Source organism: Trachypithecus francoisi, unplaced genomic scaffold (genome assembly GCF_009764315.1).
Source record: "Trachypithecus francoisi isolate TF-2019V2 unplaced genomic scaffold, Tfra_2.0 Lachesis_group1, whole genome shotgun sequence".
Lineage (NCBI taxonomy): Eukaryota > Metazoa > Chordata > Mammalia > Primates > Cercopithecidae > Trachypithecus > Trachypithecus francoisi.
In genome coordinates this window covers 142248211-142271917 of record NW_022681454.1, presented here as the reverse complement: position 1 = coordinate 142271917, position 23707 = coordinate 142248211, and the positions used below count along the sequence as shown (strand labels likewise).

General features: G+C 38.6%; 1 protein-coding gene across 7 annotated transcripts in view; it reads right to left on the bottom strand.

Moving 5' to 3' along the window:
- Positions 1 to 23707, bottom strand: part of SMAD1 (SMAD family member 1) — a 77615-nt gene that overhangs the window by 22190 nt on the left and 31718 nt on the right. For 6 of the 7 annotated variants that reach the window (XM_033215392.1, XM_033215389.1, XM_033215391.1 and 3 more), the window contains exon 2: positions 20867 to 21444. In XM_033215392.1, the coding sequence (XP_033071283.1) occupies positions 20867 to 21266 (400 nt within the window). In that variant the 5' untranslated portion in view covers positions 21267 to 21444. Of the gene's footprint in view, positions 1 to 8535; positions 8539 to 9703; positions 9709 to 20866; positions 21445 to 23707 lie in introns of those variants that run through there. The other variant, XM_033215393.1, reaches the window with a different exon arrangement.

Below are 23707 nucleotides of genomic sequence, written 5' to 3'. Positions count from 1 at the left end.
TCCTGATCACTTGGTTAAGGTATTGTGCATTTCTTCCACTGTAGACAGTTACTGTCTTTCCTTTTGTAATTAATAAGTAGTGAGACACGAGACTGTGTAAATATCCTGTTCCTCATCAAGCTTTATTCCCTATATTTAGCATCCATTTTGCTTGAATAAACTTTTGCTACAATGGTTGTGAACTGGTGAATTTTAACTCCATTATTCCTTAATTATTAGTCAGAATTCTAATATGAGGACGTGCTTTTCCATCTCGTGTATATATACCTATATATAATAGTCATCAGTATGGCTTCATGGATTCTTAATCAATGAGCTATAAATAACTGTCTTTATTTTGATGGTGATATTGTCTCAGATTTGGCCATTGGGTGCCTGTTCAAGCTAGGCCTTGTGCCTTTGTAACATGTTCCAATTATTTGAATATTTCTTAATTTCTGGAACAAGACATTCCAGGCTTATCTCTTACCTTCCCTTTCCACCAGTCTAGCAATCTCTGGTTCCCTTTAGTGAGGAATAGTATTTAGAAACCAAAATCTGGGATGTGGCTGTGTTCTGTACATTTACTGGAGCCACACTGATTCTAAGCCCTGCGTGTGTGCGTGTGTGTATGGAAATTGGGTTATGCTGTTACATTCAAGTGTAAGCCAACTCCACAGGGTTTTCATTTGCCTTTCTCTATTTCCTATCTGTATCTCCTTACTTCAACAGTGAGAACCTTGGCTACCAACATCAAAGTATTTATGAATGTGCTTAATTCTACAATACACTGAAAAAGTTTCAGAAATTATAAAATAAACCTATTAAGTTTTGGGTTTATTTTAATTTTTTTTTTTTTTTTTGGTATACAAAGTACTTGGATTAATTCAAATTCATTTAAAATCTACTTGGATTCATCCCCCTTTTCAGTGTTATTTTATTACTTTGAAATTTTATTCAATTTCTCCCTTTCACAGTTAGTTCATTTAAATACATCTGTTGCTGTTTGCACTTAGTTTTAGGAATTCCCCTCTCTCATTCTTGTTGACTTAATTTTACTTTGTAAATACAGACAATATTAACATGATTTTAAAGTCAAAACAATATACTCCCTACTCCGTCCCTTCTAACTTAGTCCTCCAATTTTAATGTCCTCAAAGGGTCACCAATTTCCTTTTTTTCTGGTTTATCCTGTGTTTCTTCTTGAAAAAAGCAAGCAGATAAATGGATGCTTTCTTATTTCGTCTTTACTGCTAAAAAGAAAGGTAGCCTGCTATATATGCTCTTTTGCACTTTGCTTTTTTCACCTCTATGAGAAATAACTTTATATGAATGCACACAGGTCTTCCTCATGTGGTTTGACAGATAATAACACCAAAGTTCATTTAACAATCTCCCATACCTGGCCATTTAGGTATTTCACAGTATTTTGCCATAAAATGTAACACTGCAATGACTGTGCATATATATGGTAGCATTGTCAAAGGTGTATCTTCAGGGCAAATTCCTAGATGTGGAAATGCTGGGTGAATGGGTAAATGCATATATAACCTTGTTATTGTCAAGCACCCCTTCCCAATGGTTGCACCATTTTGCACTGTCACACAGGAGTGCCTTTTTCCCACATCTTCCAGAATAGAGTCTGTCACGCTTTTGAATCCTGACAACCTGATGGGTGAGAAATGGCATTTTGGTGTAATTTTAATTTACATTTCTCTCATAGACAAAGTTGATCATCTTTTCATGTATTTCAGAGAGTGCTTTTCCATCTTTTTCTGTGAACTGCTGGCTTATGCCTTTTGCCCATTTTTGGTATTTTCACCCTTCATTAAAAACAACATAATAGAGATACTAGCCTGTGATATACGTTGTGGATATTTTACCACGATTATCATTTGTCTTCTTACTTTGCTTATGTATATTTTTTGGTAGTCACATTTATCAACATTTTATTTTACTGTATATGGATTTCTGAGTCCTAGAAAGTATTCTCCTATACCCAGATTATGAGAAGGAATTCATCCATGCATACTTCTAGTGCATATAAAGTTTCATAATTTATTCAGATCTGTGATCCCTTTGGAGTTTAGTTTTATTTGTGGTATGAGGAATGGATCTAATTTTATCTTTCCCCAAATGGTTAGCCAGTCAACCCCAACACCATTCATGAAAAGCCCATCTTTCACCCACTGATTGGAGTTGCCACTTAAAAAAAAAAAAAGTTCCATAAATGTTTGAGTCTACTTTCATACATTTAATTCCACTACATTTCATCCTGTTCTAGTCTGTGCCCCAGTACCATTCTATTTTAATTATAAAGGCTTTATAGAGATTTTAATAGCTGATAGGGCCAGCCCCTGTCACAGTTCTTCCTTTTCAGTGTTTTGTTTGCATGCTTAAGCTTTCCATGTGACTTCAGTTATGACCTTGTTTACCTCCAGAAAAAAAAAATTATTAATACTTTTACTGAGGTCACATTATATTCATGAATTAAGATTAATATCTTGATGATACTGAAATGCCCTTCTGAAGATGTAGGAAGGTCTGTTCAAGCCTACTTTTGTGTTCTACAAGTACTGTCTGTATTAGTTGCTAGCACTGCTGTAACACAATACCACAGACTGGCGGCTTAAACAACAGAAATTTATTTTCTCACTGTTGCTGTGAAGGCTGGAAATCCAAAGTCAAACTTTTGGCAGGTTGGTTTCCCTAAGGCTTCTCTTCTTGGCTTGCAGACAGTTGCCTTCTCAGGGTGTACTCACACGGTCTTTTCTCCTGATGTCTCTGCAGGTTTCATCCCTCTTCTTATAAATATCCCAGTCAGACTGCATTAGGGCCCATGCCGATGGTCTCATTTTAATTTAATTACCTCTTTTAAAGGCCCTATCTCCAAAAACAGTCATGTTCTATGGTGTTTGGGGTTACAGCTTCAATATATCAATTTTGGGGCACGCAACTCAGTTCCTAACACTACATACAGGATTTGTACATTTCTTGTTAAATTTATCAAGTTGTTGCTATTTTCAATGAGATTAAATGAGGCTTCTTCTCCAATGTATCTTCTAACTGGTAATTACTACCACATGGTCCACAGCAGCACTTACAAAAACTTCCTTCTCTTATTTGTTTTTTTTTTTAAACAAATTTTATTATTATTTTTAGAGCTGGGGTCTTGCTATATTGCCCAGGCTGGAGTGCTGTGGCTATTCACAGGCATGATCATAGAGCAATTCAGCCTCTAACTCCTGGGTTCAAGTGATCCTTCTGACTCAGCCTCCTGAGCAGCTAGGACTACAGGTGCCCACCACCATGCACAGTTAATTTTTATTTTTTGTAGAGACAGGGTCTTGCTATGTTGCCCAGGCTGGTCTCAAACTCCTAATCTCAAGCTATCCTCCTGCCCCAGCCCCTCAAAGCACTGGGATTACAGGCATGAGCCACCACACCCACACCAGAGACTGTATAAGTAGGGTGTCTGTAAGTTCTGGCTTGCCTGGGACAGTCCCAATTTGTACCTGTTGTCCAATGTAATTAGTAATAGGTGACTCTTGTCAATTTCAAGCCTCCTGGCTTGGATAATAAATGTTCACACTAACTATAAGCAATGACTAATTAAATTCAGGAAAGTAAAGAGACAGGTCTGCAACAGCTGCCAGCCCTAGAAAGAAGTATTAATGTAGCAGAGAGGAAACACATGGAAGTTAGTCAGGCTAGGTTAAGCCTACACACACGTGCTGCTCTAAAATAACAAGGCCCAGGCCTCTCTCCCTGTGTGGAATCCTGAACGACAATGCTGTGGTTCTCTCCCAGATGTCTCACTCTACCCCCACTTCATGCTCCTTTCATTTCAGCAAGATTTCAGTAAAGAATAATTAAAATATGTTTTCTATTAGGAGAAAAGGAAAGAAGAAACATTCAGATAATTATTCATGCTTAAGCACATTTTCTTTGTGCAATTCTCATTTCTTGGGTGAGAGATTTACCAGCCTAAAGAATGAGGATTTGCAAACTGCAGGCCCAACTCAGGTCACCAATAGGAAGGGAGAGAGGGTGAGCAGTGTTTCCCTCTGACTTGTTCTATGTCTCGGACTGTTCCTATTTTATGGAAAACAAATATGGGAACGTAGACTTTTCTGGGGAATCATTTTCTTAGTGCACTAAGGTGACCCTGCTTGGTAACTTCAAAATATGGCTGAAGTGTGGGACTTCCCTCTTTAAGGGCTGCCCCTATTGGTTAATTTGAATAAGAATCTGCTTTCAAAGAGGTGCCCAACGTTAAAATATCATTCTTTGTACACATGAATTTCTTCTGAGTTATTTAAAAATCAGACCATGTATGGCCTTCTTGTATCCTAGGAGCTCTAACCTTAGTAAAAACCCAGATCTTGTCTCCCACCCCAACCCCTCAAATGTATTCTGAAAAAAGGCCCCAGGTGATTTCACTAATCCTCTCCACCCATTTGAAAATCTCTAATTGTGTTATATCTTTAAAAGGCTGAAGCTATCTTCTTTTCCTCATCTATTTTCCTTTTATCTCAGTAGAAAAAAATCTTCAGATTTCTGTCTTTTCTCAGTGACATTAATTCTGCTTTTCAAACTGTGCATCTCTGTTAAAAATAAAATCCCTTTTCCAGTCAACAGGGAAACCCAACTAAGAATGTTTCCGGAAGCAAAAGTTTCAGAGATATTTGTGATTCTGCTATTACACTCAGCTTTTCTGCGTTGCTAAGGTACAAGGAAAAGAATGAAAAAGAACAGTTAAAATTGTAGAGAGGAGCTGAGCTCTGGAAAGGATTCCTGTAAACTCTAGATGTGAGAGCTTTTTTAAGATTTTGAAGTACTGCTTGAAATTCTACCACCAAGTTGTCAGTGGTAAAGTAGTCTAGTAATCAGACTAAGTCTGACAAATCCCCACCCACCAAATGTTTGCGAGAAAGCAGCTTTTTTCTTTTTTAAACACACAAGAGAGTTCTGATATAATGCCCAAACAGAAGTAATGGACACAAGCTACCTGTTACCTGGCAGTACGGAAATGCTTTCTAGTTCTGACAAGCTGGAGAAGGCATTTAGGTTAGAGTCAAGACACCTGAGTTCTAGTCTTGACTCTCATAACTACCTTTGTGACTTTGAGCCAATCATTTAGTGTCTCAGGGACTCAGTTTCCTCACACAAAAGAGGAAGAAACTTGCTCTGCACAGAGTCTTCCTGCTCTAAATTCTGCAAGTCTTCTGATTGGTAAGAATGCCGCTCATGTACACCTGGAGCTTCGTAATGTTCAAAGCTCAGCACCAGATGGCATCTAAGTTGAATCTCAGGACATTTCAGTGAGGCCACCTACAAGCAGAAAGAAGGCCCAGGGCTAGAGCAAGAATGGCCCCAGAGCCAGTTAGCTGCAGCAATTCTCATGAGAAAAGGAGGACAAGCTGCCAGAGCAGCTGTGCCCAATATGATGCCTACACGAGACAGATGTCCCCAATACAGTGTGTTCAGTGACCTTCTAAACAGAGACAGTTCAAGTAGGAAGTGCCGGAAAGGGTAAGAGTAAGAACATTTAAAATTAATAGTAGACACATTTATGAAATAGAATTCCTTACCTCAGGATATGTCAGGGAAACTTTACGCTGAAGAAATGATTCTGGGAACCTCAATAGAGGTTAAATTTTAATGAAAATATATAACAGCCTAAATCCCGCAGTGGTGGCACCTTTTTGGTCTGCTTATTGGTGATGAGATGATAGTACGGAGGGTCTATAATATAAGGTTCGCTGGGTACCATATATGCCTCCATCATGCAGGGCACTGCAGGTATGAGTCAACAGGACAGACACTGTCCTTGCCCACTGGGAAAAGTGTCTATCACTAAATCTTCACAGTAGCTATCTCCGTTTTACAGGTGAAGGATCAGGCTCAGCCTCGCTAAGTAACCTATCCAAGGTCACACAGCTGCTAATTGAGGGTCAGGTTGTGAATCAAGGTCTGCTCACAACCACTAGACAATCACTCAGTACTATAAAACTGGAAAGAGATTGTGGAAGTTGTTTTTTAAATTCTTTCCATTTTTCTGTTTTTTGGGGGCCAAGATCTTTTTAAAAGGTATGACAGTTTTGCCTAAAGGTAGCAACACTGTAGTATTTACTTTCTGGGAGTATAATTACTCAAGTACAAATATATTAAAGGACAAACATATGAACATAATTTCACAGAGACATGAATTTCATTCAATAATATCATCAAGCATTAAAAGCCACTAAATTTACCTAAAAATCACCTAAATCTAACTCAACTTCTGAGAATCCAACTTCCTAGCTAATGCCAGGCCAACGATTCTTTTTGTATACCACAGATTATTTTCTTGAAAAATACCTTCTCTGGGCACCCACAGAACATCTGCTATGACTCCATGACCTAGTTCAGATTCCTGCTCCAACCTATCTTTGGGGCTTTTTGCAGTTTTCATCTGCTGGTTTCATACTTCTGCACCTTTGCTCACTTGGCGGTATTTCCAAGTCTCAGTTCTAACAGCACTCCCATGGTGCCTTTCCTGGTCTTTCTACCTACCCCTGGTAGAAAAGAATTCCTCCCTCTGCCTCAGGGTGCCCCACACAGACTTTCATTGTAGCATCTGCAACATTTTATTGCTAATTTGACTTTACTTCACCTGGACTGTAATGCCTTTGTGGGTAGAACTGACTTTCTTTTGAAAGAAAATAGATGCCAGTGTCCGGCAACTAATCAGTCCTGAGTGAATGTTTTTTCAATTATTGTATGTTCGTAAATTGTATTGCTATTCCTGACCTGTCTAGTATAAGCGTTCATATAAACCAGTCTTTCTGAAAGTTCGGCCCTCAGACTCCTTGCACCTGAATTAGATACTTACTTAAAAAGGCAGATTCTTATACCTCATCCCAGATATAACAAGTCAAAACCTTCAGCAATTTTGGGTGAATAGAGTCTAGGTACAGGAGACAAACGTTACTACATGTACTGGCAAGAGAGCTAGGTGTCTGGCCCTATCTATGTCTCTAAGTAGCTGTGGGACTTGAACTTCAATTTTTCTCATTGTAAGTCAAATTTCTAGAGATCATCCCTTTCACTTATAAAAAACTCTACACAGTGTTGGTCCTGATTCTTTGATAGTATACAGATATAAATCCAAATGACATGCAGAAGACTGGCATGGCCTTCTAGTAAGCTTACAGAAAATTTATAGGGTCCAGTTTGTTTGGTCAAGAGGCATAGTGTCATGGAAAAAGCACTGGGTTGGGATCAAGATAGCCCAGGGTCTTAGCTGTATGAATTTAGGTGACATAAATTCTTACTTCAGTTTCCCCAAAGGGATAGCAAGCCCTTAACAGCACTCTGAGAATTAAGAATGGTGGCACACAGCAGTTTGTCAAACCTAGTTTTCTCTTCCTGCTTTCACCCCAGTAGCTTCCTTTCCTTTGCCAAGTATTTATTTGCTTTACTTCCACAGAAGGAAGGTGCTACGTTATTAGAGACTTCGAAAGTTGTTAGAGGTAGGAAAAAACTTCAGGATATAACCTAAAAACATCAGGAGAAAAAAGATACTTTCAAAAGCTACACATGAAGTATAATAACAGTCAAAAGCAGGTTTTAGTTTTTCAGTTCCAAAATTGGAAATTCTGCTTATTTACTAGCCGATTAACTAGGGCAATTTACTATTTAAACCTCACTTTTAATCGAAAATAGGAATAACAGTACTTCTCAGATTTTCTTTTAATATGGTGCTTATGCATGTGTGTACCAAGTGCCATATACCAAGCTGTACCAGATATTAACCCATTTAATCCTCGTAACAACTCTGATCCTAGGCACTACATTACCCCTACTTTATAAAAGTGGAAAATGAGATATAGAGAATGAGATAGAGAATATATCACCAATAACGAGGGGAGACAGGATTCAAACCTAGGCAGCCTGGCACCACAATCCAAGTTCTTAGCCACTATGCTATGGTGTCTCTCAATGCTGCACATGTTAGTTTTAACAAAGTTCCATAAGCACTCAGTGACAGTCAGTCATCACTACACATAAAGCAGTTAGCCTATGGTGTGTAATCATCTATTGCACTATCAATATGTAAATGACTAACCGAGGTGTCACCCAGGCATCTTTGTTTAATTTGTAACTGCAGCTGAATTAATTATATTTGGCTCATTCTGAGTTTATATTTGACACAATTAAATACATTCCATGAAAATGAGATACTTGATATCTAATAAAGAACATTATGGTCAGGCGCAGTAGCTCACGCCTGTAATCTTAGCACTCTGGGAAGCCGAGGTGGGTGGATCACTTGAGGTCAGGAGTTCAAGACCAGCCTGGGCAACATAGCGAAACCCCCATCTCTACTAAAAAATACGAAAGTTAGGCTGGGCGCAGTGGCTTATGACTGTAATCCCAGCACTTTGGGAGGCTGAGGCAGGCAAATCATGAGATTAGGAGTTCAAGACCACCCTGGCCAACACAGTGAATCCCCATCTCTACTAAAAATACAAAAAATTAGCTGTGCGTAGTGGCGGGTGCCTGTAATACCAGCTACTCAGGAGGCTGAGGCAGGAGAATCGCTTAAACCCAGGAGGCAGAGGTTGCAGTGGGCCAAGATTCTGCCACTGCACTCCAGCCCTGGTGATAGAGTGAGACTCCATTTAAAAAATATATATGTGTGTGTGTGTGTATACACACACACAAATTAGCCAGGCGTGGTGGTGCATGCCTGTAGTCCCAGACACTTGGGAGGCTGAGGCAGGAGAATCACTTGAACCCAGGGCAGGGGCAGGGGTGGGGGGGTGGAAGTTGCAGTGAGCCGAGATTGCACCACTGCACTCCAGTCAGGGTGACGGGGTGGGATTCTGTCTCAAAAACAAAAACATTACTGATCAACTGGAAATAAACACAAGCCTCCATAAACACTTCAAGGGCAGATGTGGACTTGCAGCCCAAAACTCATGCAGCTGGTGCACATATGATCATTCTCTACTACCAAAAACTCTGGATGCCCCTCCTTTTTGTTGAGAGAAAACTGATTAAAGAAAAGACTTCTTGTGGGAAGCAGTACAGTACAGTGGTTAGCAGCATGCATTTTGCAGTTAGGCTTTAATTTGAATCCTGGCTCTCCAGATAAAAGTTGTGTGAAAAATTTACTCAAATTCTACATCTCAGTAGCCACGTTGGTACCATCTTCCTGCAGTCGTGGTTAGGATTAAATGAGAATAGATGGTAAGTGATAAGCAGCGTCTAGCACACAGGAAGCATAAAAAGTCATTAACTTTGTTAATATTTTTATTCTAATAATATCATTCATTTTCTGAATATTTGTTTAATGAAAAGTTGCTTATGTTACTAATTTTGTTTCTATTCTAAGAAAGATACACAGAAGTGATGTTCCTTGTATCACTATTTCAGTCATATTGTTTCAAGAATGCATTAGTACATAAAGCCTTTTCACATGCATTAATTTTATCCTCAACCTGAAAAGTGGATGTAACCACTCCCCCATTTTATGAGTTAGCAAACACAAGCTCAAAGAGGGCAAATGACTAATACAAGGTCAAAGTTATCAAGTGCCAAAATTCAGTCCAGGCCTTCTAACCCTAGATTCTTCCCCACCATATTTTAACTACTAAAGAGAAATAAGTATCTCCTTTAAACAGCCTTATTGTCCAGAATATCCTAAAGAACTCTACATTTACTGGTAGGCAACGGCATTCTACTGTGAGCAAGAGCCTTTTCCTTCTCCCCCATTCATCATCGGCATGGATTCCTGTTTTTCTCCCAGTGGTTTATAATTCACTTCTGTCCTTAATTATTCTGTTGATCAAATTGTCTCAGATTTGTCACAAGCTGGCCTCTGGATCTTTGTGACATGTTCCCATCAGTTTTCTCTTAAATAACATTTTAAGATTCGCTATTATTTTTCCTATTTAAAAGTTGTAAATTATATGTGAATAGACATTTATCCACAACTTTTCTCCCAACTTGATCATCTTACTTAAATACCTGTCAGGCACACCACCATATCCTGGGTAAACTTCTCATGTGCTCAAAGGAAGATATTGTCACACATGAAAAATACTGCAAAATCTGCTACAAAGCTAGCGAGCTAGAACTGATAGGGGAACTACAGGGAAACAAAGGCAAAAAACATACAAGGCAATTTCACTCTGTTATCATTTATATGTTTATTTTTAGTTTATAATAAGCTGTCCAAATACTCCTCATACAATCACTCTTCTTTTACTTTATTCTCAGTGAACATCCCAGTCAGGCAACTGGGCAATTAATCAAGTGAAGGTGATGTGCGACCACATAAGCCAGACCATGCCAGGCCACCATTTAGATAAGAAATGGCTTTTTTCATGCAAAAGAGTAAAGAACGAAGAACAACAGCATCTCTTGGACAGCTGTTTTAGAACCAGGGTAGTGATATAGCAGAATATAAACCTGGTTTTCCATTTTTAAAACCTGCTAAGATTCCAGAACATGAACATTACAATTTAGAGAACTGGAGGAAAATTGCCAAACACTCCTTTGTTGACCTAAATCTTGATTTAAGCCACAGAACGTATTTCCAAGACCCTAGATATTTTATCAAGGAAATTACATTTACCTCTAGTTACATAGTTTTATGTGGAGCAGACCTGGAGTTGAGTATTACGGTCAGGCTTCAGTGCTAGAGAAATCCTGTTGAGGACTGAGGGCAATGATAATTAGGAAAGTGGAGTGGGTAAGCAGCAAGTGATTATCTCTCTATCTCCCATACACGGGGAAGCCTAGCCCAGCCCAGCCGAGCCGAGCCGAGCCGAGCCGAGCCGAGCGGAGCCGAGCGGAGCCGAGCCGAGCCCAGCCCAGCCCAGCCCAGCTCAAACCCAGGGGAAACGAGTCTGCATGCAGACATTCAAACTAGATTCAGCACCAGTATCAAACAACTACACCAATCCCCAGCTAAAGTGGCAAATTAACAAAATGTGGGGGTTTTAGCTCTACTACTCTGCAAGCCCTCTTGGATTTTTACCACAGTGCTCATGGTATCCACCCTACAGCTGCTCCAAATCCTCCAGCTCTGCTTCTTCAAAACAAATAAACCCTTGTTGCTTCCCCATCTCCTCCCCAAACAAATCTCATTTTTCCAAATATCAGGGCAGAGGTTTGATGATCTGGCTAATTCATGCTTATTAGTCATGATGCTTAGTCTTTCCAGAGAATATTTTCATTTTAAGGGGAAAATGGCAAGGGGATAGAACATATATTTGAGAGAAAGCAATCTCTGGTCTGTTCTCTGGCCTTTTGATATCTAGCACCAAAAAAGCTGAAAGTAAAACCAAATTAACCAGCCTGAGATCATTACATAAGCCGATCATCCCGTTCTATTTCTCTCCCTTTTCCAAGTGTCCAGCAAGGCCATAGGGCACTCCCACATGGGGCAAATCACCTGTGACTCCTCCCAACCCCAACCACATATAAAACTTCCTCAAACCTACAAGAATTCATTGTTTCAGGATGATCCACATGTGGGAATAATAAGCCAAAAAGCACAATTCAGAAGGTCTCAATTATTTCACCCAAAGCTAGTCCTGGAAATATTATTCTGGTTTTTTTCTTTTAATTTAAAATATTATGACAAATGTTTTTGTATGGTTTTCAAAATTGCTAGTTTTTTTCAGCCACTTTTTTTTTCGTTTTCTTTTTAACAGTTGCTGGCTGGCCGGTGTTCTTTCTGCTCTATGAACTAGCAATGGAGGGTGGAAGACAGCTGCACTTTAAATGAATCTGAAAGATCTGAAAATATCTTCTCCTGCCCACCTAATATTGCAGAAATAGAAGAAGAAGAAAAATAATAAAGCAGAAGATAAACATCAGGAAAGAAAAAGTACGAGAAAGGTACTTTGTATGATCTATAGACTACCGTCTTAAAACTTCAAATTAAAGTAGATTTGGCGATAGAAAAATTCTGCCCAGAAACAAATAACATTGTAGTTGTCTAGATGTCTGCTTCCATCGATGTATAATAATTTATGTTACTTTTACAATTTATGTGAAAGTAACATAAAGTAATGGCTGAAACAATATCTATTCATCTATTAATAACCCCAAACAAATGCCACAAATAATGCATTTAAGAACAGTTGCTCAGAAAAGAAAAAAATTAAAATAACAAGCTTCACATTTTGCCTAGGATTTAACACGAATCCACTAAAAGATCTGGGTATAAAATCCTACTCATGACTATATTATTTTATCTGTTTCTAGTAATATTATAGATGAAAACGATAAAATTAACCATAAGCCAATGCCAATGATAAAATCCTGGAGAGGGTTTCACTGTCTTATCTCTATGTCTACTTGGCTGTGTGGATAGAAACCTAAGTAGTGACCTTGAGCTTTTTCAAAAAAGAACTTCCAGGCTGAGCATGGTAGTTCATGCCTGTAACCCCAGAACTTTGAGAAGCTGAGGTGGGAGGATCCCTTGAAGTCAGGAGTTCAAGGCTGCAGTAAGCTATGACTGCACGACTGCACTCCAGCCTGGGCAACAGGGCCAGATCTTGTCTCAAAAAACCAAACCAAAACAAAAAGCCAAAAAATAACTTTCATGTAAACTGAAGACTGGAGCCCTGAGAGGACTGTGGAAGAGAAATTGCAAAAGCCAGGGGGCACCCACTCCACCCTAAGGCACCCCTCCTGCTGGAAGCCTCTGCAACCACCTCAGTGGCTCTGCCCAGAAGCCAACCTTCAAGTTTAAAGCTGATTTGTATCTCCTCTTAAAACTTTCTTCCTTCATCTCCAAGCTATTAATACCTACACCTCTCCCCAACACCAAAACTATTACAAAAAACATGCAGACTAGGATTACCAATATATAATAACTATACATAGTAGTATATATGTATTATAGTAACTCCTATGGAACACCTCTGTGCTAGTTTTTCTTAGTCTTGATCTTTCATTGTGTTTTCCCTGGTCTATTTTATCAGTAATTCTTTTCTATTTTATTGTATGTCTACCTGTAAACTGATTTAAGTCCTTTCTACACTGAAACATACACATATATTCCATCACCACACAAGCTGAAACACCATGTGTTATATGTATGAGTTGAGTAAGTAAGCTTTTCTGTGGTTACTCCTGGGTGTATAAGAGTTAGCTGTAGCCTCTATCCAGTGTGTAAGAGTTGGCTGCAGTCTCTGTCCACACCTCTATTCAATTTAGCATACAGTGCTGTAATTACATGTTAACCTTCTGGGGCAGGCACAGTTCCTGAGGAGTTTATCATGTGCTTTAAATGTCTGAATGAAAACAAATTTAGACATGCAGGAACACAAGGCATAATGCCTTATTTTAATTTTTATAGTAAATATTATTGCTAATTAATCCCAAATATTTAAAAACTTAAAAAAAAACTTCAATTAGACTGAAAGTTTTTGTTAAAACAGACATGTCATAAAAACACATTCACAGCCGGGCACGGTGGCTCATACCTGTAATCCCAGCATTTTGGGAGGCTGAGGCAGGCGGATCACAAGGTCAGGAGTTCGAGACCAGCCTGGCCAACATGGTGAAACCCCGTCTCTACTAAAAATACAAAAATTAGCTGGGCATGGTGGCAGGCATCTGTAATCACAGCTACTCAGAAGGCTGAGGCAGGAGAACCGTCTGAACCTGGAAGGCAGAGGTTGCAGTGAGCTGAGATCGTGCCATTGCACTCCAGCCTGGGCGACAGGGCGAGATTCCATCTCAAAAAACAAAAACAACAAAAACACATTCACAATGTGGTGAAGCAAGACATTTTTTAAAGTTTTCCACTTTTTTTGGAGACGGAGTTTCGCTCTTGTTGCCCAGGCTGGAGTACAATGACGTGATCTTGGCTCACCACAACCTCCGCCTCCCAGGTTCAAGCGATTCTCCTGCCTCAGCCTCCCGAGTAGCTGGGATTACAGGCATGCACCACCACACCCACCTAATTTTGTATTTTTAGTAGAGATGGGGTTTCTCCATGTTCGTCAGGCTGGTCTCGAACTCCCGACCTAAGGTGATCCACCTGCCTCGGCCTCCCAAAGTGCTAGGATTATAGGCGTGAGCCACCGCGCATGGCCTATTTCTGTTTTTTAAAAACATTAATTTTATTACATCTCCACTCTTGTCTTTTTAATATTCTGTGTGACAAAATGAAAAGTGCACAAAAAGCACCAGTGTGAGCTGTAAGCTGAACTAGCTGCTTTTTTTTACGCAAAACTATTTGTTAGATCAAGATAATTGTAGATTCACATGCGGTTTTAAGGATAACAGAGAAATCTTACTTAACAGAATCAGAATATTACAGACTATCACAGAATATTACAAAATTATCACAATCAGAATATTGACATTGATATAGTCAAGACACAGACAATTGCCACTACCTCAGGGATCCCTTACTTTGCTCTTTTATGGCTACATCCACTCCCCTTCCCCTCTTCTCTCTTCTTGGCTCCTGGTGGGAACTAATCTGTCATCCATTTCTATAATTTTAAGACTTTCTCTTCAAGGTAAAATTTACCAAGACACGAATTACACAGTGACTGAGGCAGCCAAAGCATGAAAACATGCATTCAGTCAACAGGTGAAGAGGATTTTACGTGAATTTTAAACAGCTGGCAGCCATCATGCTGAAAATGAAAGCACCTGGAAGCTAATGCCAGCGTGTTATCTTAAAGATCAAAACTGAAATCTCAGAATTTCAAGATCAGATTTAATATGCCCTTTTAAGCTGATTAAGTTCAAAGTGCAAAAGATAATTTTCAAGAACCATGTGAAAAACACTAAAAAAAAAAAAAAAAAAGGCCAATGGCAGGTAATCTCCATTAAGGCATTTTTAATAGCAGAAGATAGCAACTGAATGGTCTTCTCAATACCAGAGTTAGATGACTTGCTTAACCACTGTCAGCATTTACTCTGGTAAGAAAAAATAAACCCTACATTTAATTCAACCACTAATAAGTAGCCTTGATTCTGAAGACTAGTAAAAGTCCAAGTAAATAGTCCACCTGTTAAATCATCAGCAGGGTCATAGTCTTCAGAAGCTCCAGGAACTTTCTCTTTCCTGTAAGTATTCACGCATTTGCAGAAAAAGAAATTCCTAACATTTTCTACTTTCCCAAAGATCTATCTTTCAGCAATGGTCAAAGTAGCAAATTTCAACAAAAGAAAGGTTTTTCTCCTTTCACACTTGTCATTGTTAACTATAATAAACACAAGTTGTGGCAAATGTTTCCATAAGTTTGTTTTTCTCCACTACCATTTTTTTAAACTGTTTTACGCTGTTTTATTTATAAGAAAATAAATGACATAGGTTAAAGAAAAACAACAATTACTCCAGTCCGTAATATTATTTTTGTCAAAGAAATAGAGATAGTACACTCTAAAGAACAATTCCAAAACTTGCACTGAGCCGAATAACAAAAAGCATGGACTTCTCCCCAACTTTCCCACCCACTTAAAGACAACTTATCCATTCCGCCAGAGGGCTAATCTTAATGAATATCAGAAGGAAAATTTTGGAAAGAGCAATTTTCTATCTGTATCCAAACATGCAAAATTAAAAATGCTGGAAGATTTAAAAGACTAGCTCATTAGCATCTCTTCTGAATTCAAGACAACTTCATCTAGACAACTGGACTTGATGACTTGCCTGGATACCTTAACCCAGTGGTTCTCAAACTTTTGCAGCATCAGTTTCACTTGGAGAACTTGTTACAACAAAGATGGCTGGCCCCATCTCCAGAGTCTGATTCAGTACTGTCGGTCTGTGGAAGGGTTTAAGAATTTGTATTTCTACACATTCATCCACTGAAGAGCACTTAGGTTAATTTCATACCTTGGCCATTGTAAATAATGCTACAGTGAACATAGTAGCGCAGACATCTCTTTGACACACTGATTTGACCTCCTTTGGACATATACCCAGTTGTGAGACTGCTGGATCATATGGTAGTCCTATTTTTAATTTTTTGAGGAACCGCCATACTGTCTTCCACAATGGCTGTCCCCTTTCTCTACAACCTTGCCAACACTTGATATCTTTCATCTTTTTGATAACATCTATTCTAACAGGTGAAAGGTATATCTTACTGCAGTTTTTGCATTTCCTGATGATTACTGATGCTGAACTTTTTTTTTCAAATTAAATACTATTCAGCCTTAAAAAAGGAAATTGTCACTTGTGACACGTGGCCGACATTACTGTTAAGTGAAATAAGCCAGGCACAGAAAGATGAATACTGCACAACCTCACTTACATTTGGAATCTAAAATAGTCACCGACTCATAAAAGTAAAGTGTAGAATTAGAATGGTGGTTACCAGAGGCTGCAGGGAGGGGTGAACATGGAAAGAGGAAATGTTGGTCAAAGCGTACAAACCTTAAGCTAGGAGTGAGTAGTAAGTTTTGGTGATCTATTGCACAGCATGGTGACTATAGCTAATAAAACATTGTGTATTTCAAAATTGCTTAGAGTGGGGTTTTTTTTTTTTTTTTTTTTGAGACAGGGTCTCTCTCTTACCCAGGCTGGAGTACAGCAACATGGTGATAGCTCACTATAGGCTTGCCCTCCTAGGCTCAAGTGATCCTCCTGACTTAGCTTCTGAATAGGTAGGACTATAGGTACATGCCACCATGCCTAGCTAATCAAAAAAAAAAAAAAAATTAAGACGGGGTCTTGCTATGTTGCCTAGGCTAGGGGTGGATTTTAAATGTACTCACCAAAAAGAAATTAATATGGTGGAAAAAAAAAAAAAGGTTCAGCTGGGCTCGATGGCTCAAGCCTGTAATCCCAGCACTTTGGGAGGCCAAGAGTCACTTGAGGTCAGGAGTTTGAGATCAGTGTGGCCGACATTCCATCTTTACTAAAAATACATAAATTAGCTGGGCATGGTGAAGCACATCTGTAATCCCAGCTACTGGGGAGGCTGAGGCAGGAGAATCTCTTGATCCCAGGAGGCGGAGGTTGCAGTGAGCCGAGATCGTGCCACTGCACTCCAGCCTGGGCAACAGAGCGAGACTCCACCTCAATAAAAAAAAGGTTCAGAGAATAGGCAGTAAAAAGAAATTAAAAACAACAAACAAAAACAAAAACAAGAAATAAGCAAATACACATGGGAGGTGACAGGTGTGTTACTTAGCCTCATTTGATCATTCCACAATGTACACTCATACCAAAACATAACACTGTACTTCACAAATATATACAATTATTTGTCAATTTTAAAATAATAATTAGCTTTTCTAACAAGTTCAAGGTGGTGCTGATGCTACTAGTCTGTGGATGACACTTTGAAAACCACTACTCTAAACCTAAATATTCTCAATTTTTGAGTTTTTTTCAAGAGTCATTGGGACCTCAGCAGAAAACACCAAGTTTGGGAGACTTAAATACGTTAAACTGCTAAACTGTTCTTTGAGATACTTCATCAGACGTAAAATAGTGACAAAGTTCAATATCATTCAGTGTTGAGCTGTGCATACGTGCAGCTTAGACTTCCAGACCCCCTTTTTCTGATTTCACAGAAATAATACCCAGGTGTACTCTATAGGGCTTTACAGGGGGAAATGACTTTTCAATTCTGGCAGTGTGAGGGGCTAGAGCCCCTTGCACTTTTTTTTTTTTTTTGAGATGGAGTTTCACTCTTGTCCCCCAGGCTGGAGTGCAATGTCATGATCTCGGCTCACCACAACCTGCGCCTCTTGGGTTCAAGCGATTTTTCTTCCTCAGCCTCCTGAGTGGCTGGGATTACAGGCGCCCCCACCTCACCAGGCTTATTTTTATATTTTTAGTAGAGATGGGGTTTCACTATGTTGCATTTTTTTAACCTTATTTTTCTAAGACAGGGTCTCACTACACTGCCCAGGCTAGAACGTAATGGCTATTTACAGCCACAATCATAGTGTGCTGCAGCCTTCAACTCTGGGGCTCAAGTGATCTTCCCACCTCAGCCTCCTGAGTAGCTGAGACTACAGGCACATACCACTACATCTGGCTGCTTCTTGCACTTTGATTTAGTAGAGTTTCTCTTCAGAAGGTACAGAGACTGCTTCACAGTGGTCTCTGGAAAAAGTCCTTTGTTCCAATTCCCACATCAGTCACTTCACAATGTGAAAAATATACATAAAATCTTGATATGTTCAAATTAAATAGATCTTAGCCTCAGCTTCCATGTTTTCCAGAATTGTTCTATTCTATAACTCACAAGATTCCTGGGTAAAGGGGAGGCTGAAATGGCATTTGTGGAGTCTCAAAATGCCTATGTAAGCCAGTTTTCCACCTCTTGCCCATTATTTTATTAGCACATATGTTATTAAGAGTAACAAATTCATCTCAGTATTGGTTTTAACTTTTCACCTTGTATCAGAGGTGTAACAGCCATAAAATGACCAAAGAAGGGAAGAAGATGGTCAAAAGGTATAGACAAACTGAAAATTCAGCTCTAAAAAAATGGCCAAATGATGATATTAAATTAAAAGTCAGCCTTATCATTTAACAGCATTTATCAAATTATGCTTGTTGCTAAAAATAGAGATGTTAATAACATGCACAGTGCCTGCCCTCATCGAGCTTTATTTACTATCTTGCAGAGAAGATCAACAGAACAATCATTACAAGTGTGACGAACATTCTAAAGAAATTCAGGTTGCTACGGGAAATGAGACCTAACCTCCCCAAGTGGAATAGGGAGATATGTGTGGAGAAGGAGGTATCAAGAAAGGTTTCCCAATGAAACTGACCTCCATCACACAATTACTTAGTTTATTAAGTAATGACTATGTGCTAGACATGAATGATAAATAAGAATGGACTAGGCAAAGAGGGAGGAGAAATAGGTACAGATAGAGGAAATGTGCATGGAATGTTTCCACAGAACTCAAGCACACAAAGCGTGCAAGAGTACAAAGGAAGTTGGAAAGGGAGGCAAGGACTAGAATGTGCAGACCTCTCTAGAGGACTTCCCAAGAGCAGTGAAAAGCAGGACAACAAGAGGATCATGTCTGCATCTTAAAAGATCCCTCTCTGTTGCATATGCAGCAGAATTAAAATCTTCCCTATGTATTAATACTTTTAAAGGTTACTACGAGGATCGGAAAAATCATGTGCCTAAATAATAATGCTGGTACATATTACTTATCCACTACATTTTACTCTCCAAAACTCTCAGCTCCATTTCCATTTCCGGCTAGAAGAGGGATATGTACCTCTGTGTTGAGTTTAGAAAAAAGAACACTACATCACAGCTGATATAACAAGCAGTAAAGAATGTCTATATTGGAACTCGTAAGGAGAATTCAGCACAGTTGTTAGAAAAAAGGCAATGCTCTCTTAGCCAAGAGCAACTGTAACAAATGTAACTTTTAGAAGGATACAGTAAAAACGAGTTACCTAGAAATAAATCTAATATGTGCAAGGGCTGTATGTAGAAACTTAAAAGTGCACTAAATAATATTATGCTTAAGAGCATACTATGCCAGTCCTCCCCAAATGAAATCAATGAAATTCCAATAAATTCCCAAAGTGTTTTTCACAGGACTTAACAAGGTAATCCTAAAGTATATAATCTAGAAATCACAAAAACATCATGTTGGATGAACATAAACAAGTCGTACAAAGAAACTCCAATATTATATAACATTTTTAAATATATAAAATATTACATATTGTCATGAACTCATACGTATGTATTAACAGTATAAAAACATGCATGTGAATGATAAGCGTCAGATTCAGAACAGTGGTTACCAAAGGGAGCAGGATCAGAGGAGCAAAAACAGGGATTCCAGTTGACATGTAATCTTTTATTGCTTAAAATGAGTAGTGGATACAAAGATGTTTGTTATACTATTCGTCTTTAAAATCTTTTTAAAAAATATGTCTTAAATATTCCACAAAAATACAGAATGCCTTTTATTTGAAAACCATGTTATTACACGATCTAGTTTAGTAATTCCCAAACACCAATCCAATAGCTACATCAGTAACACCTGAAGTACTTGTTAAAAACACAGATTACCAGGCTATCCCAGGATCAGGATTTCTGGGAGGAGAGCCATGTGACTCTAATGTACAGCCTTAGTACCCCAGTAACTATTAACAGCCAATACATTAACGAAATTGGTCCCAATCTGACGATGAGACATGTAAGTGCTTGAATATCTAATCACTTTCCAATGATCCAACTGTCTAGAATGTAGATTCTAACTTGAGGGCAAAACCGTACAAATTTTAAAACATATCCTTTACTGTACCTTTCCAAAAGACTATACATGTTAAAAACTAGGTATATTTATAAAGTAATAGTATCAAATAATTCCATAGAAGAACACAATTCCTTCATATTCACCACAGGAAACATGCCACAGCAAAAGTCACACAGACGATAAAAAATGCTGTTCTTAAGTTCAAAATGGTTTAAGTCACTGGCAACTATCCTCATGATGTACTTCCTTCAAGCATATAGACAGCAATACTGCATTTCTTTCCTAATTTTCTTCCCTTAGAATACAATTCATAGCTAATTTTATCTAGAGAAATGCAGAGAACCATGTGAGACATAAAAAATAAATTTAGAAAGAAAATTTATTAAAAATTAGAGGTATTAGCACTACAATGACAATTGTCATAGCCTGCTCCCAAGACATAATGTTAACTAGAGATGATTAAGCTGTTAAAATGTATGAAACACTCAAGGGCCTTCTCTCTTACATACACACAGACACACACATACAGTTTCCCTGAATATTTTTAAATTACAACTAAAAATAAGGAAAGGGATTATTTCGATGTTCTGAACAACACAAATCTGGTACTGGGCACACAAACCGTATCAACATAAAATAACTCACTTACCAGGGCTTTCTACTCGCTTATAGTGGTAGGGATTGATGCAGACCTCCTTCTGCTTGGAACCAAAGGGAAACTCACAGCATTCCAGTGGTTTTAGTTCATGGTGGCTCTGAAGATCCGGCCAGCGCCATACACGGCAGTAAATGACATGAGGCAGTCCCTTCCGGTGGGAGACTTGCAGCCTGCCATCCAAAGAGCGGGGAATGGTGACACAGTTACTTGGTTGCCCTGGGCAGCTCAAGGCCTTCTCCAGTTCCTCCATGGCACCTTTCTTTTTCTTCAGTTTTTTCACCAAAGCATCAACAGCTTTCTCTGCCCATTTTTCTTCTTCATCGCCCTGTTTCCACCCAAGAAGTCTCTTCACAGCTGGACTTGTAAAGGAAAATAAACTTGTCACATTCATAATGACAGCACTAGTTATATAGTCCTTGGATATGGTGAAATAAAGGCGTCTTCAAATGCAAAAGGACAGCAGACGAGATTTGTTTATTTACAGAGAAGTCTCTTTAATTTCTTAGTTTGAAGTCCAGAAAAGTAGAAATTACCATTCCTAGTGTTTAAAAAAGTAACCCAGTCAGCACCTACAAAAGAAAAAAAAAAAATGGTTAGAATCATCTCTACCATACAACCAAATTTATTAAGTAATCACCATGTGCTAGGTACTATTTTAAGTGTTTTTATGTAATACGGTATGCTGTGCACTGAATTGTGTGACCCCTTAAATTCATATGCGGAAGCCCTAACTCTCAGTATGACTATATTTAGAGATGGAGCCTCTAAGAAAGTAAATTAAAGTTAAATAAGGCCATCAGGGTGGGGCCCTAATTTGATAGGACTGGTGGTCTTAAGATTGCTATCTCCCTCCTCCAGCCTCTATGCCCACACACTGAGGGCACTGCAAGAAGGCGATCATCTGCAAGCCAGGAAGAGAGCCCTCACCAGAGCCTGGATTGTCCACAACCTTGATCTTGGACTTTCCAGACTCCAGAATGAAGATAAAATCTATTTCTGTTATTTAAGCCACCTAGTCTATGATATTTTATTATGGCAACCAAAGCAGACTGATATATAGCATTTAATGCTTTTCACAATCCTTTGAGCTAGGTAATACAGTTGCTGCCACTTTTCAGATGAGTAAACTGAGAAGCAGTTTAAAAAGTAAGCCACTGTTAGCAAAAGCTCTGGGATAAAAGCAACAAAGTTAAAAAGTCCAAGTTCTCCAAAGACATTGTAATATTTTAGATTTAGATTCACTTATAACCTCTAAAAATATATTTCAAAATATCTCAATCAACAAAAACTGAAAGCAACAGAGAGTAAAAAAAAAAAAAAATTAGTCTAATATCTCTGTTTTTTGGTTTGTTCTACAAATATATCTTATGCTAAAAGAAAATTCCTATTATATAAATGTAGTAATATTTTAGGGTATTTCTTCAGTGAACAAGCCTGTGTCTATGGGTTACAGGGCAAATAGGACAGGAAATACATTTCCTGCTTTAAAAATTTTGCTATTTATTGACATAAAAGGAATAAAGCACATGGACACATACTGTACCAAATTCTTCAGCCAAGTTGCTTCACTTAAACTTTCTATTTACCCTTCAGCACATGAAAACATAAAATGTGAAAAAGGTTAAGGAGGCTAACTTTGTACAAACCCTGGCTAAACTGGAGTAGCACATATCAGACCAACCTCCTTCCAAACAAACAAGCCAGAAAACAAACAAAAGCCCAGTTTTTTAAAGGCATCAAAGAGGAATCAAGGCATGCAGGACTTGAGGGGGCCAAGATCCTGGAGAAAGGGGAAATGCAATGAAGTGAGATGAATATTTGTCACCACTCTACCTTTCCAGGGATTTGCCGATAGCTATGCTATGAGCAGCAAAAGGTCTAGGAGCCAAGCAGAAAGAGGTAACTAAGAGGCTTACAAACTAAGCAGAGCTTCTAGTAGCCTCATAGTGCTGAAGAACCCCAAAATAACAACCCACAACAAATGGAGTTGAGGGCCTGCTGAGGAGAAACCCTGGTAAATAGTCTAGGCTTTCAATGGAGTCTCCTGGAGGAATATGCCCCAGTCTAAGGGCAAAAATGAAATGGAGCAGTCTTTACAACCAACCTAGAATCATCTTAATCCTAGCCTTGGTCTAGGTGATGTGTATTGCTCTCTAACAGCTTGCCAGAAGAAAAACAATTTCGCTATAGAGGAAGACAACATCAACCTTAGTCACTACAATTTTAAATTCACAGTGTATAGCAATGAACCAAAAGTTATCAAGCATACCAAGAACAGGACCAAGTGACCAAAACAAAACATAATAGAAACGGACCTAAGGGGTGACCCAGGTAATGGAGTTACCAGAAACAGACTTTAAAGTATTAATGATTACTACTTTGTATGTCAAGGAAAGAGAAGACAAGGTTGAAGATTTTAACAGAGAACTAGAATCCATAAAGAAGAATGAAATAAAAATTCTAGAACTGAAAAATATAGTAACTGAGACTTTAAATAGGATGAACTTATCAACAGGCTAGATACAGTAGAATAAAAGATTAGTGAGCAGGAAGATTGGTAAAAAAATGCTCATACTAATGCAAAGAGAGGGAAAAAAATGAAAAATAAAGAACTGAAGAGACATAATGGATCTAGTGAAAGGTCTAGCACCACGTAAGTAGAGTCTTAAAGGAAAAGAAGAAAGACTGTAACAGAGCAATATTTTTAGATACTAGCCAAGGATTTTTCCAAAACTGTCAACAGACATTCACGAAGCCCTACAGCTTCCAAGGATACACACAGAGAAATCCACAAATTTCAATGTGTCATATTACAGTAAAATTCCTGAAAAC